This window comes from Astatotilapia calliptera, chromosome 22, assembly GCF_900246225.1.
Source record: "Astatotilapia calliptera chromosome 22, fAstCal1.2, whole genome shotgun sequence".
NCBI classification, from domain to species: Eukaryota; Metazoa; Chordata; class Actinopteri; order Cichliformes; family Cichlidae; genus Astatotilapia; species Astatotilapia calliptera.
The window spans coordinates 24,950,978-24,975,211 of NC_039322.1; the positions used below are offsets into that span (position 1 = coordinate 24,950,978).

The 24,234-nt window shown below is 39.2% G+C and overlaps 1 protein-coding gene across 8 annotated transcripts in view; it reads left to right on the forward strand.

Moving 5' to 3' along the window:
• LOC113014322 (receptor-type tyrosine-protein phosphatase U-like) overlaps positions 1–24,234 on the forward strand; it is a 253,584-nt gene that overhangs the window by 68,673 nt on the left and 160,677 nt on the right. For all 8 annotated transcript variants that reach the window (XM_026155754.1, XM_026155756.1, XM_026155755.1 and 5 more), the window contains exon 2: positions 7,224–7,352. In XM_026155754.1, coding sequence (XP_026011539.1) covers positions 7,224–7,352 — 129 coding nt within the window. The remainder of the gene's footprint in view (positions 1–7,223; positions 7,353–24,234) is intronic.

The window sequence follows — 24,234 nt, forward strand, 5'->3', positions numbered from 1 at the left end:
CCCCCCCACCCTGGACCCCCACCAATTCGCATACCGCCAGAACAGGAGCACAGAGGATGCAGTCTCCATCGCACTGCACTCTGTCCTCTCACACCTGGACAACAACAACACCTACGCCAGAATGCTGTTTATAGACTTCAGTTCAGCGTTCAATACAATCCACCCCTCACAACTCATCAGGAAACTGACAGACCTGGGCATCAGTTCCCTCATCTGCAAATGGTTACTGGACTTCCTGACCAACCGCCCCCAACATGTCCGGCTGGATAACCACTGCTCATCTACAATCACGATGAACACCGGTGTACCACAAGGCTGTGTGATGAGCCCTTTCCTCTACTCCCTCTTCACCCACGACTGCAGACCTGCTGATGATTCCAACACCATCATTAAGTTTGCAGATGACACCACGGTGATTGGCCTCATCAGTGACAACGATGAGGCCGCCTACAGGGAGGAGGTGGATTGTCTGGCTGAGTGGTGCGACACAAACAACCTGCTGCTTAACACCGAGAAGACCAAGGAGCTCATCGTGGACTACAGGAGGAATGCTGACCCACATCCACCCATCCACATTAAGGGGACGGCTGTGGAGCGTGTGAGCAGCTTCAAGTTCCTGGGAGTCCACATCTCCGAGGATCTCACCTGGACGACCAACTGCTCCAAGCTGGTCAAGAAGGCTCACCAGCGCCTCTTCTTCTTGAGGACTCTGAGGAAGAACCACCTGTCCTCAGACATCCTGGTGAACTTCTATCGTTGCACCATCGAGAGCATCCTGACCAACTGTATAACAGTCTGGTACGGGAACTGCTCTGCCTCGGACCGGAAGGCGTTGCAGAGGGTCGTGAAAACTGCCCAGCGCATCGCCGGAGCACCACTTCCTGCCATAAAAGACATCTACAGGAAGCGGTGTCTGAAAAGGGCTGGGAAAATCATCAAAGACCCCAGTCACCCATCACCCTCCTGCCCTCTGGGAGGCGCCACAGGAGCCTCCGAACTAAGACCACCAGGTACCGGAACAGCTTCTTCCCCACAGCTGTCAGACTCCTGAACTCTGCCTCCTGACATCTGACCCACGTTAACACATGGACTGGACATACACACACACACACACACACACACACACACACACACACACACACACACACACACACACACACACACACACACACACACACACACACACACACACACACACACAATGGACAACTGTACCCTCGAACACACAATAATAACATGGACTGAACCACCACTCACAACCACTAGCACTTTATATAGCCTCTGTAGAAACGATCTACACCCTCATTTATCTTAACTGCACTACTGTATAGCTCTGTGTAAATAATCATTCTGTACATTCGATAATCTTTAATCCTACAACTGTTTACAACTTGCATAGTTCCCATTTCTGTATAGCTGTATATCTCAGATTCTGTAAAGTTATTTATTTCATATTCTGTATAGTTTTTCATATTTATATCCTGTTCATAGCCTGTACATAGCTTGTACTCACTACAGCCTGTACATACTTATAGTTATAGAATATTCACAACATACTTCATACCGTGTACATTATAACATACCATAATAGACCCATTTCTGTAATATACTCACATGTCTATATTATTGCTAATATATATTGTAATATATCTATATCACTAAAGCACTTCTGGATGGATGCAAACTGCATTTCGTTGCCCTGTACCTGTGCATGTGCAATGACAATAAAGTTGAATTCTATTCTATTCTATTCTATTCTATTCTATTCTATATTGCGCCACACATTTTCAATGGGAGATAGGTCTGCACTACTGGCAGGCCATTTTAGTACCCACAATCTTTTACTATGAAGCCACTTTGTTGTAACACATGCAGAATATGGCTTTGCATTGTACTGCTGAGGGGACAAGCAGGGCTGTCCCTGAAAAAGACGTCGCTTGGATGGCAGCATATGTTGCTCCAAAACCTGTATGTACCGTTCAGCATGTATGTGCCTTCACAGATGTGCAAGTTACCAATGCCATGGGCACTAACACACCCCATACCATCACAGATGCTGGCTTTTAAACTTTGCTGTAATAACAATCTGCAATCAATCTGCAAACAATCTGGTCCTTTTCCTCTTTTGTCTGGAAGACACAAAGTCCATGATTTCCAAAAACAATTTGAAATATGGACTCGTGAGACCACAGCACACTTTTCAGTCAGTCCATCTCAGATGAGCTCGGGCCCCATCCTTGCTTGTGAACGACTGGGCCATTTGGGGATGATTCTTTTATACCCAATCATGGCAAACTATTTCCAATCAAAATTTTCACCAGTGGAATGTTGAAAACAGGTGTTTTTTGAACATTCCTCAACTTTCTCAGTCTTGTGCTGCCTTGTCCCAGCTTTATTTTTTGGAACGTGTTGCAGGCATCAAATTCAAAATGAGAGATATATTTTCCTTGTAGTGTATTTAATTGAATATAGGTTGAAAACAAAGAAGAACAGATGTAAAAGTAAAATATGAATTTTCGATAACGTGTCAGTAAAAAAGGTGTAAAAATAGAGCTTAACTCAGATTGAAGACGTCATCACATACTTTTAAAAAATGACTTCACAATTGACAAAAAAAAAATATGAAACACACTTTAATAAATCATTTAAAAGTAGAATATTGAAAATTCATCACATCTGGCCCCTTTTCACTGACTAGCCAAGGGAATCACATTTACACAGATCACACACGAGACAAGAGACTAGCAAAATAAATCAGGAAACTAAACATGGGAGCATCTAACACAGAAAGGCAAAACAGACACACAAGGACAAGAAAATTGAAGCTCTGGTAATAAACTTTAAAGAATAACTATAATTACAAATTCTGATAGCAAACACAGTCAAAAATGAGAATAAAATCATGGAAAACATATCAGGAAATGAAGCTACAATAAATGACAAAAACAAAGAAAAAACTAAGCAGATAATAAGAGATTTTATTTTATTTTATTTTACCACCTGTTTGGTGGTTCTAGCATAAATAAATACACACCCCAAAATTCACTGTTTGATGAATAAAATCTTTATTTTTTTTTTTTTTTTTACATTTTTTCTAGTATTAAAACCCAGTGAACTGAATACTAATCATCTTGTTACAATGCAATGTTTTTCTACTAACATTTGGGACATGGTATTCATTGTTGCTGAGCAGCCTCCTCCCTCAAGACAATCATCTCAACAAAACGCCTCAGGTACAACTTATCTCACTTCTGTTGCCAGGTTAAGAGCACAAGCCCTTTAGATCAGGGGAGTTTGGAGGCCAGGTTAACAGGATACACTGTAACAAGTCAAATCCGCGGAGGCCCCACTCGCAACGCAAAGGATCTGCTGCCAATTAAACTGGTGCTAGACAGGTGTCCACAGGTCAGAACGTTTTTGGGCAGCACAAGGTGAACCTTCCCTGGCTGCTTGTTGTGAATATTCAACGTGATGGCATTGTGATTACTATGTCCTGCTAAATCATATGAAACCACAGGTGAATTACATATTTTATTTTACTGACATTCTGTGCATATTAGTTTGCTTTACACACACATAATGGCTTACTGTAGGTTATTGCATTCAACCAATGTAAAATAATGACAATGTTTGAAAATCATTACATTAAATAGGTTTTCAAATTTTGAAACAGGTGATACTTTATACTCCTGCTATTGTAAGCAAACCTCATGGTAAGATGAAAAGAAAAAAAACCATATGGATTTCTTGTGTATTCTTTTGTCACATAAAGCTACAAAAACAGCAGAGTATTAATCCACTACTGAAAACAGTCCCTAGACAAAGTGTACCATTGCCAACATTTGGTAAAAACTACAACGCACGACTGTTTTTCTAAACCGCCACCTAGACAGAAAGACGCCTGAACATGATATTTATTAACACATTTAAAAACACATAAGAAGGATTACTTTTATTGGAATTCAGGCAAAATCACACCATACAACACTAGGAGGATTTCTCTGAGCATCAGTCTCATACAAAACTAGTAAGAAAACACATTTCATGGCTTGCCAACGTGGGATCTGATGAAACACTGCAATCTATTTAAGCCTGGAGCAAAGGAGCGACTTCAAAATGAACCTCCAGCTTTGGATAATGGATGACTTGATAATTTAAATGTCTGCTTTAATAGGGTTATAACAGTCCATAGTTACGTTGGGTGTCCCTGAATACCTTTTCTAAGGGAAACCCAGACAGATAACATATTCTCTGTTTTGTATCTTTGAACAAGCTCAGGTCGTGTTTACCTCTCCTACCTTTTAAAAAGGCAACTGCCTTATTCTTGCATATTTTATTCATTTTTCCTTTTTATTGTTCTCCCCTTGAGGAGCTTGTCAGATGTGGCAATTCTTCACAAAGTTACCTCAGGGCCCACATCTCTGGGTGTTATTGGTGCTCTGCAAGGTCCTACGTTGCTCTGGGACTGTGCCTAAAAGAGCTGTGCTCACCTCTGATAAGCAATTAGCATTCTAAAGGCTGTTTTTTTTTCTCTCATATTCAAATTATTATTTGTAAAAAGCAGCAATCATGCACTCACTTTGGCCATATTCACCATTGCTGTGATGAACACAAATAATTCCCATTGATGTTACAGCTTCAGCCTGTGGGACATTGACAGATTCATTATAATTTTATTCATTTTTTAAGTAAACATCAAAACAGCCAACGCACCCAGCTAATGCGTGTGTCTGACGTGTGCGGTCCACACACAGACACATCACTATGAATTCAACAGAACGCATGTGGCTTTTCTAATTACATGGGCTCTCCCTCCTGCTGCCAGAGAAGCTCATTTGGGCATTGAGGGGAACGCGTGTGCTAAAAAGTAAAGGAGACTTGGAAGGATGAGCCTTAATGAGGGGAGTCAGTGAAACGTGTCTGATGGTGACGTTTCTTCCTGGAGCTGGAGGGCTTTCAATGAAAAGCAGGCCTCAACTGCAGACCCCGCTCCACTGCCCAGCCCTCTCATCCTCAGATAACCGGGCACGACGCAGCACAACAAGCAGCCCGTACTCAGGAGGCAATTAAGGCTCTGATATGCTTACACACCCGGAAACACTTGCTTGGCTGCAGGCAGAGGGGAAGAAGGCCGGGGCAGTGGGGAAGTTCACTGGTGGTGTGGTGGTGATATTTGTTTGTCAGCAGGAACAGAGAAAACAGCGGTCCAAAATTAGCTGCCTTGCTAGTTTAATGCAACATCCAATACTTCCTCTGACTTCAAAACATATACATTACTACAGAAAACAGATGGAGCTTCTACACACAAGACAAAAGCAGTATTGAGGGAGCAAGCCAAACGGGATGCTATTAAGCTGAAGCTGGCACAGAGTCAGAGTAGCTCTTTAACACCAGCAGCATGGCTGCCAAGCCTTAATACGATCTGTTAGTGAAGAGGGTCCTGGGACCGCAGTGAGCTCAGGGTGTTTGTAGTTAGACAGAACAGCGTTAGGCCTGTCTTTAAGCCAGGGCCAGACTGAGAAATGGCTATTTCAGAGGATTGGTGACAGGCTGGTGCTGCACCGTATGTCTTATAAATGAGTATCTCCCCTGCATCCCACACCATTATTTCTAAGCTACCCTCTGGCAGCAGGTCCCATGCTACTACTCTCTGGGCAGGTGGAGCTGCACAGATCACACTTTGTTTTTAACCTGAGGAGACTCATTTGAGTCTGTAGAAGCACTGGTTAGATTCATTCCTGCTTTTTCCATTTGTGCTGAATTTGACTGCTCGGGCTGCAGAAACAAGGACCTTGTTGACAAAGTTACCTTAGGAAAGCTGTGGATTATTCCAAGTTAGGTTTTTTGTTATTGCTCCATTTATATGCCCTATTGATTACGATGCCATTATAAATAACGTGGAATTGAACATTTCAAAACATAACGACATTGCCTGGGCAACTGGGCACAAGCAAACGGCTCAAGGTAGGTCATGAAAAATCAAATTTAGCCCAATTAGCTTTCTCTTTTTTTGAAGCTAAAAGCAAAGGTCATTGCTAGTACCAATTACTTGTAGCACAAGGAAACTGGAAGCGTGCACATCTAAAATCTTTTTTTTATCCTAACGCTCTCTGTTTTATTCTGCTTTCTTGTTTATGTGAATCTTCATACCTGTGCTGCACTCGAGAATTCTTGTTTCTTCATCATTCCTCTACCCCCAAGGAGCCACAGTTAATGATGAAGATCTGAGCAATTACTCAACCATTGTTTCCATATTGGAGACAACCAATGGCTACATAATGAAATGAAATGAAACCAATGCTTTTCTGCAAGTGATTCATCCACGAGTCGACCCACAGAAACAATTCTGATAATTAAGTCATTACATTGGCAGCAAACATTTTCTGGCCTCTCTGTTGTGAGTTTTCTGTCATTTTGAAACTATCTCGCTATTTAGACTGCTATTTGGGTACCACAAGCAATCTCACAGAGTCTCTGGGAAATTGTGATGCCGTTTACTGAATAAAGAATTGATAGAATAATCTAGAGAGAAATAAAAAAGATAATTGTTAGTTGTGACTCTTTATGGCTAACACGCATGTATGATCGCAAATTGGTCCTCCCAAGTCCAGAGTATTCATTTTTACATTTTCTCATGTGCACCTGTGTTTTCTGACCAGTTAAACTAGAACATGTCATTTTTTTGACCCCTCGTTTAACAGCCCGGCTTGTGCCTCTAAAAGCCTGTGGTTTGTGTGATAATGGCACAATGGTAAATGTGACCATTAGATGGCAGCTAGGGTTAGGTCACCTTCACAGGCTGAGAGCTGGGCTTGTTGTCCTCCATCAGCTGAAGAATCCCTTTCGCTGCTGTGGCACTGTTGCCCATTATTTGTGGCTTTGGGTGACCTGTGGCTACTGTGTCATTTTCACACCACAGGGCTAATTGCACCAAATGGTGATAGATTTTGAGGGAAAAGATGAGATAGGCATTTCATGCTGACCGCCTGGTGCCAAGCATTAGCTGCAATTTAGTTTACTGCTGCAGAGCTTCTACAGGAGCTGATGCATTTAGACATTTACAATGGGCCTGTGGTGATATAACTAACAATGGAGACTGTAATGCATTCCTTCACCAGTTTTCTTCTGGTAGCAAGTTGCAAAGGCACATTGCTGATAGCTACGAGTTTCATACTTTTTACTTCCTGTGAAACAGTTTGCTTTTTTTCTGCCCCTTGCTGTAGCTGGCTGCACCTTTGATGAGGACTCAGACCCTGGGCTGTGCGAATATCGACAGGGCCAAGAAGATGACTTTGACTGGCAGCTGATCAGGACCTACAACTGGCCACACCCAACTCCAGATCTTTTGCGAGGTAGGCTTCTGCAGGTGTCAGAGTTAAAGTCATTGACAGCAACACAATTTCCACAAGTCTGTTCACACATTCAGGCGGTGATTTAAAAACATGAACATACTCGTCTTCCCTCACACAGTTCCAACAAACAAACTAAAAACAAAAGAAACACCCTTTTATGCAGTACTTCTCCCAACATGACAGAGAAACGTTTCGTGGACCTTTGGACAATGCAAAAATTCAGGTCTTACAACCGCTGGTGTGTACAGGCAGATTGTTGCAGCAAGCCAAACCTGTTGCAGTCTTCTTATTGACACATGTTGTGTGTTTTAACAGAATTGTAAAACTGTGAATACAACATTTACCGCAGTACAGTGGCATAAATCCAGCTTTAGACTGACCCCAAAAACTCCATTGACAGGCAGGAGTGTAGTTGTGTTAGTGTCTCTGTGTCACTGATCACAATTTTATTGCACACCTGCCGCAGTGGAGCAGCTCAGTCCAGACCAGTTATAGAGTGTGCTCACACTGGGTAGCTCTCATGTGTGAAAAGCAGCAGCTGGAAAAGAACATCTGCTCTACACCGAGTACTTTGAGCTCTTCTAAAAAAGAATTGTATTATTTCTGCTGCAAATATACAGCATACCAATTTGTAAGTGAGCAATGGGCAGAGGAAAGCAGCAGGATGTTTTTGTATACCAGGTTTGAGGTTGGTAGAATTCATTTAGACATCATTGGCGTGGCTTTTTACTACTTAAGGGAAGTGTATTTGTCTGTAGATCCTCTCTAAAGCAATAAGCAATTCAAAGTAGTTCAGCAGAGACAGAAAAGGCTGAAAAGCTGAAAATTGTGTATAAGAAACAAGAAAGAGAAAAGTGTAGCTGACTATAATTAACGGACTAACAATAATATAACAGATAAGAACACAAGTTTACATTTCAACCCAGTTTATAACAGCTGAGTGAGATAGGACACAGTAGGCAGATCTGTCCCAGACCACTGGAGATGTTTCTTAATGCACTTCAGAAGTGTATTTAGGTCCTAAACGGCTTCATAAACCAACAGAAGTATTCTTAAAATTAACAAGCCTAACCCGCTGGAGGTTCCTTTCTGTCATTTTAATGGCAGCTGTCTCCAAAGCCTGGAAGTGCTGACAGTCCATTGCTGGCTTTACTTACTGCCTTACAGCCACAGCTGTAAGGCAGTAAGTAAGCTAATGCTAATGCTAATGCTTTAAACATTTTTTTCTTTTTTGCTTCAGTTTTGCTTCCCAGTTAAACCCTACCTTACGGCAACTTGTTGGTGCAGAAGACCTGCTGATCACAAGGTTTCGTTGAGCGAGGTGGCTTTTTCTTTTACACTTAAATTACTAATAGCTCAGTGTTATAGTTGTGAAAAAATCCTCAGGACATTGGTTGCTTTTTCACTCATTTTCAGTTAATCCTAAATTCTTGTAACTGACATTTTTTTGAAGAAAAACTACAAAGCAGATGCAGGTGGTAAGACACAGATGACTTAAACTGCTGATTCAGGGACCAGCCTGAGAACTATTCCTCCAGACCACTTAAAAAATCAGAAAAAATTCGGGTTCTTTGGAGGTAAGGGTATATAAGGGTTCTAATGCAGTGTGGTGTCACATAATAGATCTAATGCGATTGGGTAAAATGGTTAAACAATGTGTTTTAGACACATTCTACATAGTATGTTATCAAAAGTAAAGTCTCATAACTTTCTTAGATTCTATCTTTTTTCTGTTAGAAGCTTTTTCATTTGGATGTTCTGAATATGTGAAAAATCTATGACAAACCCAAACTCTGCCCTTAAACCCGACCCCAGAGGTGCACTGATGTTAAGAGGTAAAATTATTGCTCATCAGTAGGAATGATAATCTGCAGTTCCTTGCAACACTATGTTATATATATCCCAAAGGCTGCTGAGGTAATTAATGAGTATTTGAACCAAGTAGGTGAAAAGCTGCAGGTGATCCCTGCAGGTCTTCCAGCTTCCACTGCCAGTCTCTTATTCACCATTAGCTTAGTCGCTGAAAGATTTCTGGCTTCAGCATGGACGTGCACTCCTCTGGCCTCTCATTAGTCTTATTTTTGGCATACCTCTGTGCCATAAGCCTTGAGAAAAATGTTTGTCTGTGCTGTACACAACCACAAAAAATGTGAAACCATCAAAGTAAAGTGAATCACGGTTGGAAGAATATAGTATATACTAACGAAAAAGGAAATGCTATGAAGGAAATGGCTATAAGTACAGCACCCACATTTAAAACTCCAATCTCATGGAAAAGCATCAATCAACCTACTTAGCTTTGCAGTCTCGTTCTTGATACTTGAGTTATTTATTTTGCAAAACCCAATGCGAGCCCCACAAGGCTCACATTGGGAGGCATTTACCATCTAGCCCAGATACCAAGTTATAAACAGTACTGTTGTTGTGCAAAAACACACAATGCAGAATAACCCACCATTCAGCTATAAAGCTGGCTTGCCACTGCTTTTATGTGCTGTGTTATTTTCCAGATGGTTCATTATACTCTGTGGATGTTCACACTAAAATAATGACGTATTTAATGAAAACAAATTTCCCACGAATTAGTTTGAGGCATTCTGTCTTCTGGAGGGGAACTTCAGGTCCAAAACTCAAATCTTAATCCATTTCGGAGCAATCCTGACAGGATAACTCAATGGTTTCTCAACTGGGGAGGGTGTGAAGAAAAGGGAGCTACACTGATGTTGCTGCTAGTTTTATGACAGATATTTTCAAATGTTTTGCCAAAAACAACCACAAGATTTTGCAAGTAAATGTAGTTCTAGAATTGAATAAACAAAATATATATTTTAATGTGTATTTGTCTACAATGTTTATTACTTCAAAGTTATGTTATGTGGCAAATATTGCCAAATATTTTGTATTTCCAGACTTTTCAAGCTGTCAGTTTGGTATAAAACAGGTTGCAAAGCTCACATCAAATAGCTAAATCTTCAGCTGCCAGATATTTGGCAGCTGAAGATTTAGCTATTTGATGTGTACGAGGCTTATATCAGAAAGATTTCTGATATAGTACAGTATTGCAGTATTTTAGAAACCTTATATGACATCTTATGGCTTAAGTCCTCTGAAAAACTTAATATGCCCTCAGTGCTTCATGAGGAAATGTGATGGTAAGTAGCAGCCAGGTGCTTCTAATCTTGTCCACTCGATTAACTGATCATCTGCAAGTGCAACCACCCGATAAAACCAGAGCTTCTTTCTGGTAGTTTTCTGGTCTAGAACATTCAGGTGTGTTAACAAAATGTCACAGTCTTCCTATAAGTGGACTTCATGTCAAAGTCATCCTAAGGTCAGACTGTGCAATGAGAGTCAAACATAGGAGAAATTGCAAAAAGCCCAAGAGCTACATTTCAGAATAAACATCCAATGCAATTACAAGAGAACTGAACAAATACTGCTTATTTGGAAGGTTTGCCAGGACAAAGTTATTTCCTCTAAAAAGAACAGCATGACAGGATGAACAAACCACAACACTTTTGGAAACATTTCCTTTGGACTGATTGGACATAAGTGGAGAAATAGTCCTAATGCACAGCACCACATTTAGCAACAACACCTCATACGAACCTCAACACCTCACAAACACCTTATACCAACTGTCAAGCATGGCAGTCCAACAAGGGCAAAAGGAAAAAATAATTAGATTAACATGGTTATCCATGGTCAGAGTTTGATTGAAATGCAGCAGAAACAACAAGTAAACCAGTAGCAGCAGTTGATTTAAATCATAAGCCGCAAACCTTTGATGCTGTTAAGCAGAAAAGCAGAATTTGTGCTTGGCCATGCCGCTGCAAACGATATTCAGATAGGCTGCTGCAAATGATAACTCGGGGATCAGTGACCTTCATCACCTTCTGTGAGCTGTATGGCAAATAGTGTGTTTTGACTGCCTTATACACACAGTGCACTACCTAGTTTTGCAAGTCAGTTAGGAAGAAATTTGATTTTACTGTATGCCATTCAAATGTGCTGTGAGGAATAGGGACCCAATGAATTCTTGTATTCTCGCTTCTTTCACACCTTTATTGAAAGCTATTCACTTTTGAATGAAATACCCAAAATGCCCCTTGGTGTGAAGAATAGAGGTTCTTAGATATGCTGCAGAACATTAAATGAGCATTTCTGACTGTGGCTCTAAATTCAAAACGATTTTCACAAGGTTTTTGTCATTTAGATTGAATGCAGGAAAGGTATATAGCTTTTTAAAGCTGCAGTAATGAATATTTTTATTAAACAATAGGACAAATGACTGTTTGTAATGTGAGCAAGGTTGCGCTCACACAGAAAATTATCGCCCACTCTTCTTCTTCTTCACTTGATTTAGGTGAAATAATTTCAGCTTATTAAGCTTACTGTTTTGGTAAATGTACAGTTTGGTTCAGTGTTGTAGGTCTTATTCGCCCTGTTTTCAGTAGCAGGCAGGTGTTTCCAAACAAAAACACTAGGAGTCTTTAGCAACAAACATCTTCAGACTGCTGACTAAACAAGAACTGCTGCTGGTTTTCAGTTATGTCGGGTGATGTTAGACTTGAGTCCCGAACCTAACATTAAAATCACGCTTTCCCTGTGATAAATATTCCAACAATTTAGATCCACTTCAATGATGGATCAGTCACTCTGGCTAACAGCAGCTAACAAAAAAGAAAAAAGGCAACGCTGAATCTTACTAATGAAAGGTTCAGGATATCCTCAACGACTCACCTTACCGAGGTAAACAGTGACTGACAGTCTACCTAGAGAGTGACAAACTGCAGGGCAAATCCAGTCCAGAATAACTTTGCTGTCTGAGTACAACTACTAAAGTTGAATTTGAGTTTTTGAAGGGACTCAAAGGAAAAACGGAAAAAACCCCCCCCAAAAACACAAGATATTGAATTGACACATATGTGTTTGTTGTTCCTGATTCGTTGCGTGTGTTGATATTATTTAAATGTTTTAAAATATAGAGGATATAAAAAAAATTTTTCAGATCAAACAAATTAAAAACAATTGAATGTTCTTGCTCTTTCTTGCCTGACTAAAACTTCAGCTAACTGCAATCTGCACTGACATCTTACGCACTGTATATTTAGTAAAAAGATTTTGGAAAAATCTTTCCTTAGAATACCTTAGAGGAGTGGGCACGACCAAAATATTTCCAGATAATCAACCAAGATGTACATTAAAATTTATATTCGATTTTTAACAGATTTGTGAAGCTCTTATTTATTGGGATGCCTTTGTATCCAGAACAGACAATTTAAGTGTTTCTGGACTCTTCGACCACATAAACGAGCTTCTTAAATTGACTTTCAGAGCAATTTCCTCCCACAGCATTTTATGCTTTTTGTTTTCCCTTTCTTTTGATAATATTTTGCTATCTATAGACAAATTTTGTGAGACAACAACAGTCCAGACAATACTTACTACAAGCAAGTGGAAGTGAGCAAATAGTTCCCATGGAAACTGTAGAATATTACCATTAATGTTGCTCTATGCACGATGCTATAAAAAGTATTTGTCCACTTTCTTATATTTTTTCATATTTGTCACGCTTAAATGTTTCATTAGTCAAAGACAGCATGTATTAAGGGTAAACAGCTATCCAAAAAATTCTAAATTTCACTGGCACCAAGAGAAAAAGTAATCGTAATCATCTCCCTTGATGAATCATGAAATTATTGTGGTTAACCACAACTTTTGGAAAGCTGATTACAGATTCACTAGCCATACTGAGGCCTGATTACTGCCTCAGACCTGTTGAATCAAGAAATGACTTGACTAGAACCTAAGGACAAAGTGAAGTGAGCTAAAATATCTTAAAAAGCAAAACATGCCACAATCTAAAGAGACTCCAGAACAGATGAAAATCAAAGTCATTCTCTTCTAAAAGGTTACAAAGCCATTTCTAAGGCTTTGGGACTCTAGCAAACCACACTTAGAGTCATTATCCACCGAACAATGTATGTACCTTCCCAGGAGTGGCCATCCTACCAAAATTACACCACGAGCACATCAACGACTCATCCTGGAGTTCACAAAAAACCCAGAGAAACGTCTAAAGAACTGCAGGCTTGACTTGCCAGTGTTCATGATTTAGCAATTAGAAAGGGACTGGGCAAAAATGGCATCCATGGGAGAGTTCTAAGGTGAAAGTTACCAATGACCCAAAAGAACAAAAGGCTCGCCTCACATTTGCCAACAGAGAACTTGTTGAGGTTTTATTTATTATTAGTTTTGGAGCATTTTTAGCTTCATTACATTGTGGAGCGGTGAACATAGGCAGGAAGTAGAGGGCTGCAGGTCACTGAGCTAAAGTGGCACCTAGAGTTTGTTGATCTCTAGGACTTTTAATGAAATAGTTTGCTGACAGGTTGATAAAGAAAAGAGAGCAAAGATGCACCAAAATATCCTTTAACCGAAATTTACTGGAACTTTTTCTAATTGTGGTTGGTTTTTCCCCAGTGCTCTCTTCCATTCTACAGCTGGTGGAGCTCAATTAACGTCATCCATACACAGCTACAGGGAACCAAATGTGTTACATAAAGCTAGCAGTTATTTTTTCCTGGTGGCTGAATGATTCACGCCAAAAGGACTGAAACTGCTCATATGGAACATAATGTGTTTTTGAACATAGTCTGTAATTTCTTGTTTTACCTCTGTTTTATGAAGGCAATTTTCTCTCTGACGTATAGAAAAATAAGTCACTCTAAACCTCTTTAATGACTATTATGCAGTGTAGCAATCAGAATCTCAAAAAGAAGCTTTTTAAGGACTAACATGTAACAAGTTACACAGGCCTAATGAACAGAACACTCTGTGTTAAAGTTGCGCCTTACCCTGAAACCAAAAGGCTTTGAAGGCAAGCGGTCTCTGTTTTCAGTGTGTGCTGCAATTTTCCACTGTCTTTTAGTGAGTCGTTGGTAACAAGCTCCATCAACTACAATGCATTTTTCCCTTGTGACTGGTGACTACCAGGCCTTCATGATTGGAGCTTTAGAGGTTGACTACACAGTGACTATCAGCAACCTCCAGCAAAAACTCACAAGCCTTCGGTGTTTAACAACAGTTGCCAACCAGTCTCTAGGCCTGTGCTACAGGGGCCTAAGGAAAAAAACTTAGTGTTTTGGGAAACAACAATTAAAAAAAAATATTATGCCTCCTAAATGTTTATATATAATTATTTTATTGCTATTTTCTTGAATAGTTATTTTTGTTATTACCGCTATTTTTGTGCATTTACAAAACAAAAACACTAAAAATAGCCACCAAATCATTCATTCTATCTTTCTGCAGTGACAAATAAATAATCTTAATCTTACTCTGGGATTTTTCACCCTTAGAATAAAAAGAAAAAACATTATAGAGATAACCTTTTGTCTCATTTTTATTTATATTGCACCAAATCACAGCAGTCACCTCAACTATTTAATGTTTAAGCTATTTAAGCAAGATCACCCTAGAAGCTGAGTTATTGCGCAGTGATCACCTTGCAGAAAAACTAATCATTCTCGCCAGTATTGAGACAGGTCTGAAGGAATGCTTGGACTGACAGACAAGGCCAGTTGATTGCTCACTAGGTTTCCTCAGTGATTTATGCAAAACAATCTGATTAACCTGCTGCAATCATCAACCTACTGACAGTTTGTTTCCCCACATTCAGTCTCTTGTTGCTTCTATTGCTCAAGTTTGTCACATGTCAGCCCCGGTGGCCGGGGCTCTTATCTCTCTTCACATATATGTTCATTTAAGGGGGACTTATCTTTTGGAACTCGTAGTAAAAGCACACATGTAAGAGGAAAACTTGTGGTGCCTGTTATAGGCTGCTGACTTAAAGTGGTCGGTTGTTGGCGATTTGTGAAAGGAGCTGGCAGATGTCCGGGATTTAATAATTCATTTGCTGTTGTCAAGTGCTTGTTCCGGTGTTCCGGGCATACCTCCCCTGGGCCAGAATGGGTATGTTAACGAACTCCCTGGGATTGGAGGAGTCTAGCATGGGTCATTGCTGATTACACTTCCTGGTGTTCCTCAGGGGGCAGCAGCGTCACAAAACTCGCTTTTCATCTTCCTTTGACCCATTAGAGAAGGTCGATTTCAGACGGGATGAGGACATGCTCGAATGAGTTGAATGTTCCTCTGCTAGATAAAAGATGAAGAGTTGATATAAAGCTGTGTGAGATCCTGTTAGAGGACCCTGTTGTGAGCCCACTTCTGGAGGTCATGCATAAAAAATGCACTGCGTTAAGGACTGTTGCCTTACAATGTAGAATAGCAGTAACCAAGCAAATAATGTTATTTTTGAGAGTGTAGCAGACATAGCCAACAGCCAACAACTCTACAGCAACCCTATGATGCTGTCGCGTCAATGTACTTCAAAATACCTGCGGAATGGTATTGAAACAGTTAAGGCAAAAGGGCATTCAACACAGACCTAGCGAGTATGCCCAAAAAAGTGGCTATTGAGTTCATATATGTAATATAAATTTGTTTTCTTGCGTTCCAGCCTTGCCTCTGTTCAGTCACTTGTTTGTTATCTGGTAGAAAGTGGTACAGTGAGTTAATGTATTCCTGGAACAAAAGTTCAATGTGAATTTCAAAGGAACACTTCATTTTTAAATGCTGCATACTAATCAAAAATAGCCTTTCCAGCACAAGCCCTTGTAATCGCAACCAGAGTAAGTGGTGCAGTGTAAGTACATTTACTCACAACCTCCATACTGTAGTGTTCCAGGTCTCACTTGTCATACTGGTACTTGGTCATAACAGAAGAAAGCAAAGTTAAATATCATACTTTTGAAGTTCTGTTCTTAACTTTACTGTCAGTTCAGGATTTAACATATATTCCTCTTAAAGCTCCTGCGGCAGGTTGGTGACCTGTCGGGTTTGTACCCTGCCCCTCGTCCTATGACAGCTGGGATTGGATAAACTTATTTGAATGAGCAGAAGAAAACGGACAGCTAAAATTTTTCTTTACTTTACTTATTGCACAATTTCTTTTGAAATTATTGAATTACGGCATAATGCATCTAATGGTGGTTCTTTTGATACTTAAAGGCAACCTAATATGCTAATTTCCACTAGAATAGCTTTGCATGATATACTGTTATCCACATTTATGTTATTAACCTATATATATTACTAGCCCATTCTGCAGGCCCTGTGTTCATCCTCTTAGCTCTTCCAGGCATCCCTCCCTGAAAGCCCACATTCTTCTGACTGGTTGCCCCTTTCCTGTTTACCACTGACACAAACTGGTGCTTGTCAGAATCACCTCTTTCTCTTGGAGTTACTTCACTGCACCCCCTTCTACTTTGATAAATCATCCATTAGTTAAGCAAACAAACAAACAAACAAACAAAAAACTGCTAAGTAGGTTTTATGAAGCCTCATTGGGCTACAATTAATTTTAATCACTCTTACACACACATAGAAACAGATTGCAAGAGTGTGTAAACTTCTGAAGAAACAGCCTAGCTACATTATACATGTAGATTATCTTGAGTAAAACTGTACTCACAAGCCATTTGGTGTGATTTTCAACACTAAACAAACATTTCAGTGATGCTTGTGGCTCTGAGTCCTTAACAATGCCTTTTATAGATGCAGCAGTACCTTTTTAGCATACCTTGTTGGCCAAAAATTGAACTCCCACACTTCTTGTGTCTTCTTGTTTAGGAAAACCAAATAAATGTAACTTTCCTTTACAATCAACCCCGGTAATGTGCACAGCAAACAGAGAAGATACTGTTTGAGTGTTTAAAACAGTCTGAGCCCTGAGCTTTAGGATCACTCTGCACGCTCATTATTTGAAACTGTGGCATTGTTGAATATGAACATACACCAGTCCCAGTACATGTATGACAGAAAATGAGGGAGCATTTACTTTAACTTGCATTTTAATAGCAATAACCGCTTTTATTTGACACATATTATTAATGCAGAACTTTTTATTAATGTATTTTTACCACTGCAACATCGGCATCACCAGCACTAGCAGCCATTAAAAACACCAATCAACAACCATTCCAAAGAGAAACATTTCTAAGGAAAGTTTCCCATACAATATCTTATAAAATATATAAAATAATTTAATTAAGCTCAATGAAAATAAAAGTTAGAATACATAGAGCTACATTCCTGCATTAGCCTTCATCAGCCTTTTTTTTTTAACAAAGCATCATTATGTAACACAGGAAGTGGAATAGATTTGCTGTCAAGCTGGCTGTCAGGCAGTCTGTTAAAGTAAAAACATGTTTGTCTGGGTTGTGTTGTGGGTTTTGGCTGTTGTTTTGATGCATCAGTAGAAAACCATCTGCCTGTCAAACCCTCTGGTCCATTCTGAAGCCCAGGGTAATTATGCACAGTTATAGCATTTGTCAAGACACCTTGTGTGATAACCCTGCAGATAGACATTTTACCTTGAATTTTTCCAAGGGCTTTAAATTCTCTCAGAGATGTTAAAGAGACTGCAATTGAGACAACAACTTAGTTTATTGGGCACCAGCAGCTCAATAGTATTGATTTGTGCCCACCAGCCAGTAGAATACCAATGACATGAAACATTGCAGCTAAAAAGGAACACGTTACGCCCTTCAGCTTTGCGGTTTTTTTCAGGATGGTGTTTCTTCTGAACCTTCCAGCATCATTGTAATGCAGGAAGTGAGATCCCAAGACTCAGTGTTGGAGCTATGTAGAAAAGGGGATGTGATTGGTGTGTATGAGAGAGTTTCTGCTGTTGTTTATATAATAAGGTGACATCTGCAGTTTAAATTTAGTTTAACTCTTATACAAAATGCTTAAATGTTCTTTATGTTGTCAAAATAAGTTTGAGTGGCTGTGTGCCTCCTTTGAGACCTGGCAACACAACAAGAGATGCGAGAGTTAAAAATGCTGTGTGAGGTATAAATGCCAGTTGTTCTACAGGTAACCGGAAGATATTTCTTGGTCAAGAGTAAAGTGGACTCCTTTTTGAGCCATAAACCAGGGTAATCCACACAGCTGGACGTGAAACTTTTTGTTACCTACCTTTTCCTTTTTCATAGTTCTAATGTCCTTTGTGATAAATATTCATAAATCTTACTAGAAATCAAAAAAGACACTTCCTTTATTTCAGGTTGGTAGCAGAGAAATTGTTCAAAATTGTTCATTGGATTCCTTATATTTAATATAAAATATCCATCTGTAGTAACTGGTACAGCTACGGGTGCTGACCCCATTAGTAATTACTTGATTTTTGTGCATCATCTGTATCGTGCAGCATCTTGAGTGTGTTTTTGAAATGACAAGCTTTTGTCAGGTAATTTAATTACAGTTTAATGAACCACACCAAGTTGGCAGCTAGTCTGTTTTTCATAACAGTACACTTAATTACCTCATCTCATTGGGACAATCTTCTTGTGCTTGAAGAAGTACAGCCACACCTGTAAATCAAAGTCAGACACGCCCCACTGTGCTACATAATTTTTGTAACAGAGACCAGTCTGAAAAATGAGGGTAATCACCTAGACTTCAAGAACACATTAATTGAGTGTTGGCAGTTTGACAGATACTGTTGTTCAGTAGTTACAGCTTTCAAAATAAATATGAAAGAGGACATGTTTATATATTTTTTATTTGCATCAACTTTGAAATGCTTCTGGAAACACATAAGTGTTGAGCAGAGTAAACCTTGTCACAGTAAATGGGGGCCGTAAAAGCACAGGCGTCTATTCTGAGAATGCATCTGATTTTAGATTCCTTAAAACCCCAGCCTTTTTAGGCAGATGTAAAACAGTCGCTCAGTTAGAAGCAACCTCGATGCAGGATATATCATGTTTGAGAATATGAATGCCTTTGCAAAACATAGTCCATTATGAAGACAACTTGGGAAAAATCAAGTAAAACTAAGCAGACTTCTGTGGCTCTTCTGATTTGAAACCCTCCTCTTAGGGCTTTTCCTCCCTCTGCCCTCTTCCCTATCTCCGCTCTGCCGGGTTTTCTTCTGGCTCTGCTTGCTTTGATGATCCAGTGTGCAAAGTAGTAACACTAACTAGGGGAGGCGGAATGACTCTTTGCATTTAAATGGAGCATTAACAGAAAGCAGTTTCTCTTGATCCTGTTACTTATTTGAATTTATCTGCATTTGTCAGAGTCTGACAAATGATGCTGTGGAGGTACAGTAATGGTTCTACCAATCAGATATAAGTTAATCAGACATTAGCAACTGAAAAACTGTTATTACCGGCTTCTGTTGCCACACTGTAAAATCTAATTAGTTCCCAGAACTAAGCAGAGTTTACTAAAGATGGCTAAGTTAGGACAGCTTATTCATTTTGAGTATGAATTCTTTCTGAAGTGGAACTGAATCAAATTAATTTTCTTTGTTATCTTATTAATATGGAAAGCTACACTGTTGGTTAAGATAATCTGCAAGATTCTTGGTTTCTGGAGTTTCTTTGGGACTTGGCCATAATTGGTCATTGATATTGGTGTCATAACATCCGTGAAGTTTTTGTACTAGTGATAGTCAAAACCCATTTCATGCTTCTTTGGAAGATAATTTCATCAAAGAATATTTTAAGCTCTGCTTCTAAAAAAAATGTGGTGGTTACATCAGATTTAGCCTCTTATGAATTAGTGTCACGCTCTGCTGCATATTTTCTGAGGAACACATTTCTGATTATTCAGCATAGAACTCTTGACCTTTTTAGCCTCCTTTGAATAGTTACACTTTGCACTTGTTGCTCGCTCTGAAGTTCTAAATCCGCTTCTTTTGATCAAACTCAATCTTGCGTGTCTCTATCATTGATGAGAGAGACGGAGACCCATAAATATGACAAACAAACAGAGTTGAGAAACAGACAGAGTTGAGAAATGAAAGTAGGAGGAAAAAGGGTGATGGGTGGTGGGGTGGATAGACTCAGTCAAGGAACACGGTAAGATTTTTCCAAGTGGAACTTTTTACCGGTTACTCGGTCTTATCCTCTTGTGGTACATCAAATGATAAAGGTTCAGGACAAACAGTGAAATTGCACTTTGTGGTAGAAGAATACTGAAGATAACAAAGCCCTCTAAAAGCCTTGTCGTCTGTCCCTAAGCCACCGGTCCTGTGCACTACATCATGTCATCAAGTGGTAAAGGAATTTTTAGACTTGTGAATCAGTGGCATGATTCGAGAAATTATGTTGATGGTGCTTTTTGATTGTCTTATTATGCGCCTAGACAGAGATGTGATTAGGCTGCTTCCATCTGATTCAACATTGTTTATTTAAAGCTGACCACCATAATCGGCTGATTCTGACCCAGGTTTTTCCAGTGGCACATGCCGTAACACAACTATCCTTTGAAGTGATTAATATGTGTGGCAAAAATGTAATGATTATTTGCAGTTGAATCATTCTTTCCAAAAGTGCCCATCTTTGGTAAATTCATATACCAAATGAGATTCATTCTGCTAAATTCCACAGAGTCACACTGCAGCTGTATATGTTAGATAGTTTGGTCTTGACAATGACAGCTACTGACTGTGTGCTGAGCAAATTATTTCTTTTTTTTGTCCTCCCTCCATAGAACACCATGCCGTGTTCAATCTCAGGCATGGGTTAGCATTTTAAATTAAGGTGTCTATTTTGTCCTCACATATACAGGCGATTACTTTATCTCAGCAGCAGGTACGATAATAACTCTGTTGCTCTGTAATTATCATAACTGTAGTGATAGGCCTGTAAATAGACGCCAGTGTGAAACTGGCCACAACATTAGAACATCCCTTTTTGCTCCAATGGCTTGGCCATTATTTTGTTAGTGTGAAGACAATTTGAAGTGGGATGTCAGCCCTCTCTCATTTGTCTCTGGTGTTCAGATGGACCCCACGTGTTGGATTAGAGCAGGTATGTTATTTCAGAAAGCTGTTGTAGTGCAACATGGTGACATACATAGCCAGTGTACAGGAAATGGCTTTTTTCGGAATAAATATATATAGAATTTATAGCTTAACCAAAAACAGATTTTCTCATTTGATTTTCCAGAAAATCATGTGATTCACTGGTAATATTTAGATCCATCTATGCAGTCATTTCTTTTTCAATCATCTGATTCATCTGTTGCAAGGGGTTAGAGCCTATCCCAGCTGTCACAAATATTAAGATGATGATTCGTATTCTAATAAACAGTAACACTATATGCAGTTTGCAACTCTCAAGCTTCAGGTGTGTGACACGTGCATTTACCTTCAGTTAGTTTAATATTGTCTTTATACCAAACACAACACAAAATTTTGCCTTGCATACAGTAGCTTTAAACACCCACTTGCTATTTTGCCATTTTGACAAGGAGGAAGCAGCTGCTGGATTTACAATACAAATATTCTTAGTACTTCCACAACCATCCGGTCTTTAAGTGATGACCTGATAAAACCTGCTTCCGGGTCCAAACTACGCGGCGGTAAAATAAGGCTGTTATCTTTTTAACATGCTTTAATGCATGATATCTTGTTCCGTTTAATCTGAACAAGTCCCTAAAAAAGGCAGTGATCACTGTCGACCTCTCTCGGTTTTTATTTAAACTGAGCTTTAAAACATTGTTCGTTTTAAAGCTCAGTTTTAAAACCTTACAATGTATCGACAGCTCAGCTCATGCAGCAATAAACAAATAACTAACCTCGTATTGTGGATGGGTTATCTCAGTTGTTCTCCTGACTGAAGTTTGGTCAGTTTAAAGCATCCTGCCATGCAATTGTGTTTGTCCCTAACCACCGGGAACCCTCACGTTAACTTTTATTGAGTAGAAAAAAGCTAGCATTCATCCTCCAGGTTCACTGTGCTAATGTGTTTAGATTATGCTAACCATAGCTGTGTAGCTAGCGACCACGCAGCACATCATTAAATACCAGCTAGTCCAACTTCAATAATCCTACAATTGTCATTACTGTTTAGTTTTCCTGTCTTATGTCAGAAGTGATAGCAAAGCTGCATGTTTTGATTTTTTTCAGAAATTCCTCAGTCAGAACATGGTATATTATGTTTAGGTGGAAACTAGCAAGCTAACTCCCTGCTAACTTCTAACTGCCTGCATGTTAAACTTAATTGTTACATCTGGTAGAGCAGCCACACACTTTGCTAAAACATTAAAGATTAAATTTAGACAGTTTGTAACTCTCAGTGATGCCACAGTGTTCCTTTGACTTTGGGACTTGAAGCAGAGTTCGGACACAGAAACGGCTAATGACGCTTTAGGGTTCCCTAAAGTGTACCCAAAATGATATTAGTGTACTCCACATAACAGTGGCAGCTTCATTAATTTTTCATTATCTATCATTTATTTTATACACATAATCAAGTTTTGCCAGGACAATAAAGTACAAACATGCATCTCTCTACCTTAAACAAAGGAGCTGTCATACACGTTCATGTCATGTCACATTAAATGTTTTGTCACACGATAGCCATCCTTAAGTTGTTTTATTTTGGTTTGCTAGCCTACCTTGATGAAATATGGCATAATTTTGCACTTTTTAAACATAAACAAGCAAAAGTTTTAATTTAATATTTTTCCTGAAATTGTTGTCTTTTTTCTGTTTTGCTAATGATTAGGTCTGTTAAATATAATAAGTTCACATTACTGCACAATAAGCAAGCTAATATGGAGAGAGTTAGCAATTGTATAACTTAAGATGTACAAAAAGAATTTTTTAGACATGCTATTAATGACTTAGTTCAAAGTAAAATAGTCTCTTGATACTTAGATAATGCCTATAATCATAGAAAGTTTTCCATGACCAAAAGACCTCCAAAATGGTAATCAGTGTCCTTGTGTCCTTAGCAAAAAATTTTGTTTTTTATTCTTTAGCTTATGCCTTCAAATATGGCTCGTGAGTCCTATATGCTAACAAGGAGGTCATTGGCTATGCCCTGTCTGAGCTCTCTGCAGTTTATGAAAGGCATTTAAAGTGGATTTGCATTATTTATTAGCCTGTGCCTATGCCCTTCAATGTTTGCTTGAGCTTTTAATACCTGGTATTAACAGCACGTTGCAGTGCAAGCAACTCTTCCTACAAACAGGTCCCACTTCTTCAAATCAGCCTCTTTTCTCTATTACTACCACTGGTTATTATATGGCTGCTCATACTCCCTGCTGTCGTCTTTCTCTGACTGCTTTATCTCTGTTCTTGCACTTCCGTTCACGCACTGCCACATACACCCACAGATGCATGTAAGCTACCACTGAGTGTTTGTAGTTGCTTTCATTATTTAACTAATGTAAACAGCCAAGAGAGTCACACATGAAAGATCCTGAAAACAGCAGCTGAAAAAAATTTGAAGCTAGATATGTATGTCAATCCAAAAATACAAACTACGTAGGCTTGTTGTTGAACTAAATTCCAGGTGGAGGAGGTTGATGCTCACCAGATATTTTTCCACATCCTGCATCATTCTAGGTTTATTTATGGCAACAATGTTCTGAAGCTAAGAGTACAGTATACATACAAATGGATCGCTATGTGGCATAAATCAGGAGCTTTGAGTACTCAGGCTTTTGCACAGCGTTGCGGCTTATGGCTCATATTCTTTCTCAGGTTAAGCTGATAATTTGCAAACATTTTCATATCCTGACCACCCATATCCCTGTATACCTGAACTGATACATTAATTCATATTTCACCTTTGATATATTATTTACACAGGCTATTAAAAAAAGACATTATAGTGTGTTGTGAACACAACACACTATAATGTCTATAATGGATAAGGGTAGTTCTGAAAGAAAGAATGGGTCATTTGCATAATTTGACTTTAACTATTTGACATTTTGCCATTCATGATTACATTTTACTTTTATTCTCTGTGGAAAATCATTGAAATGAAACAATGTATTACACATTTTC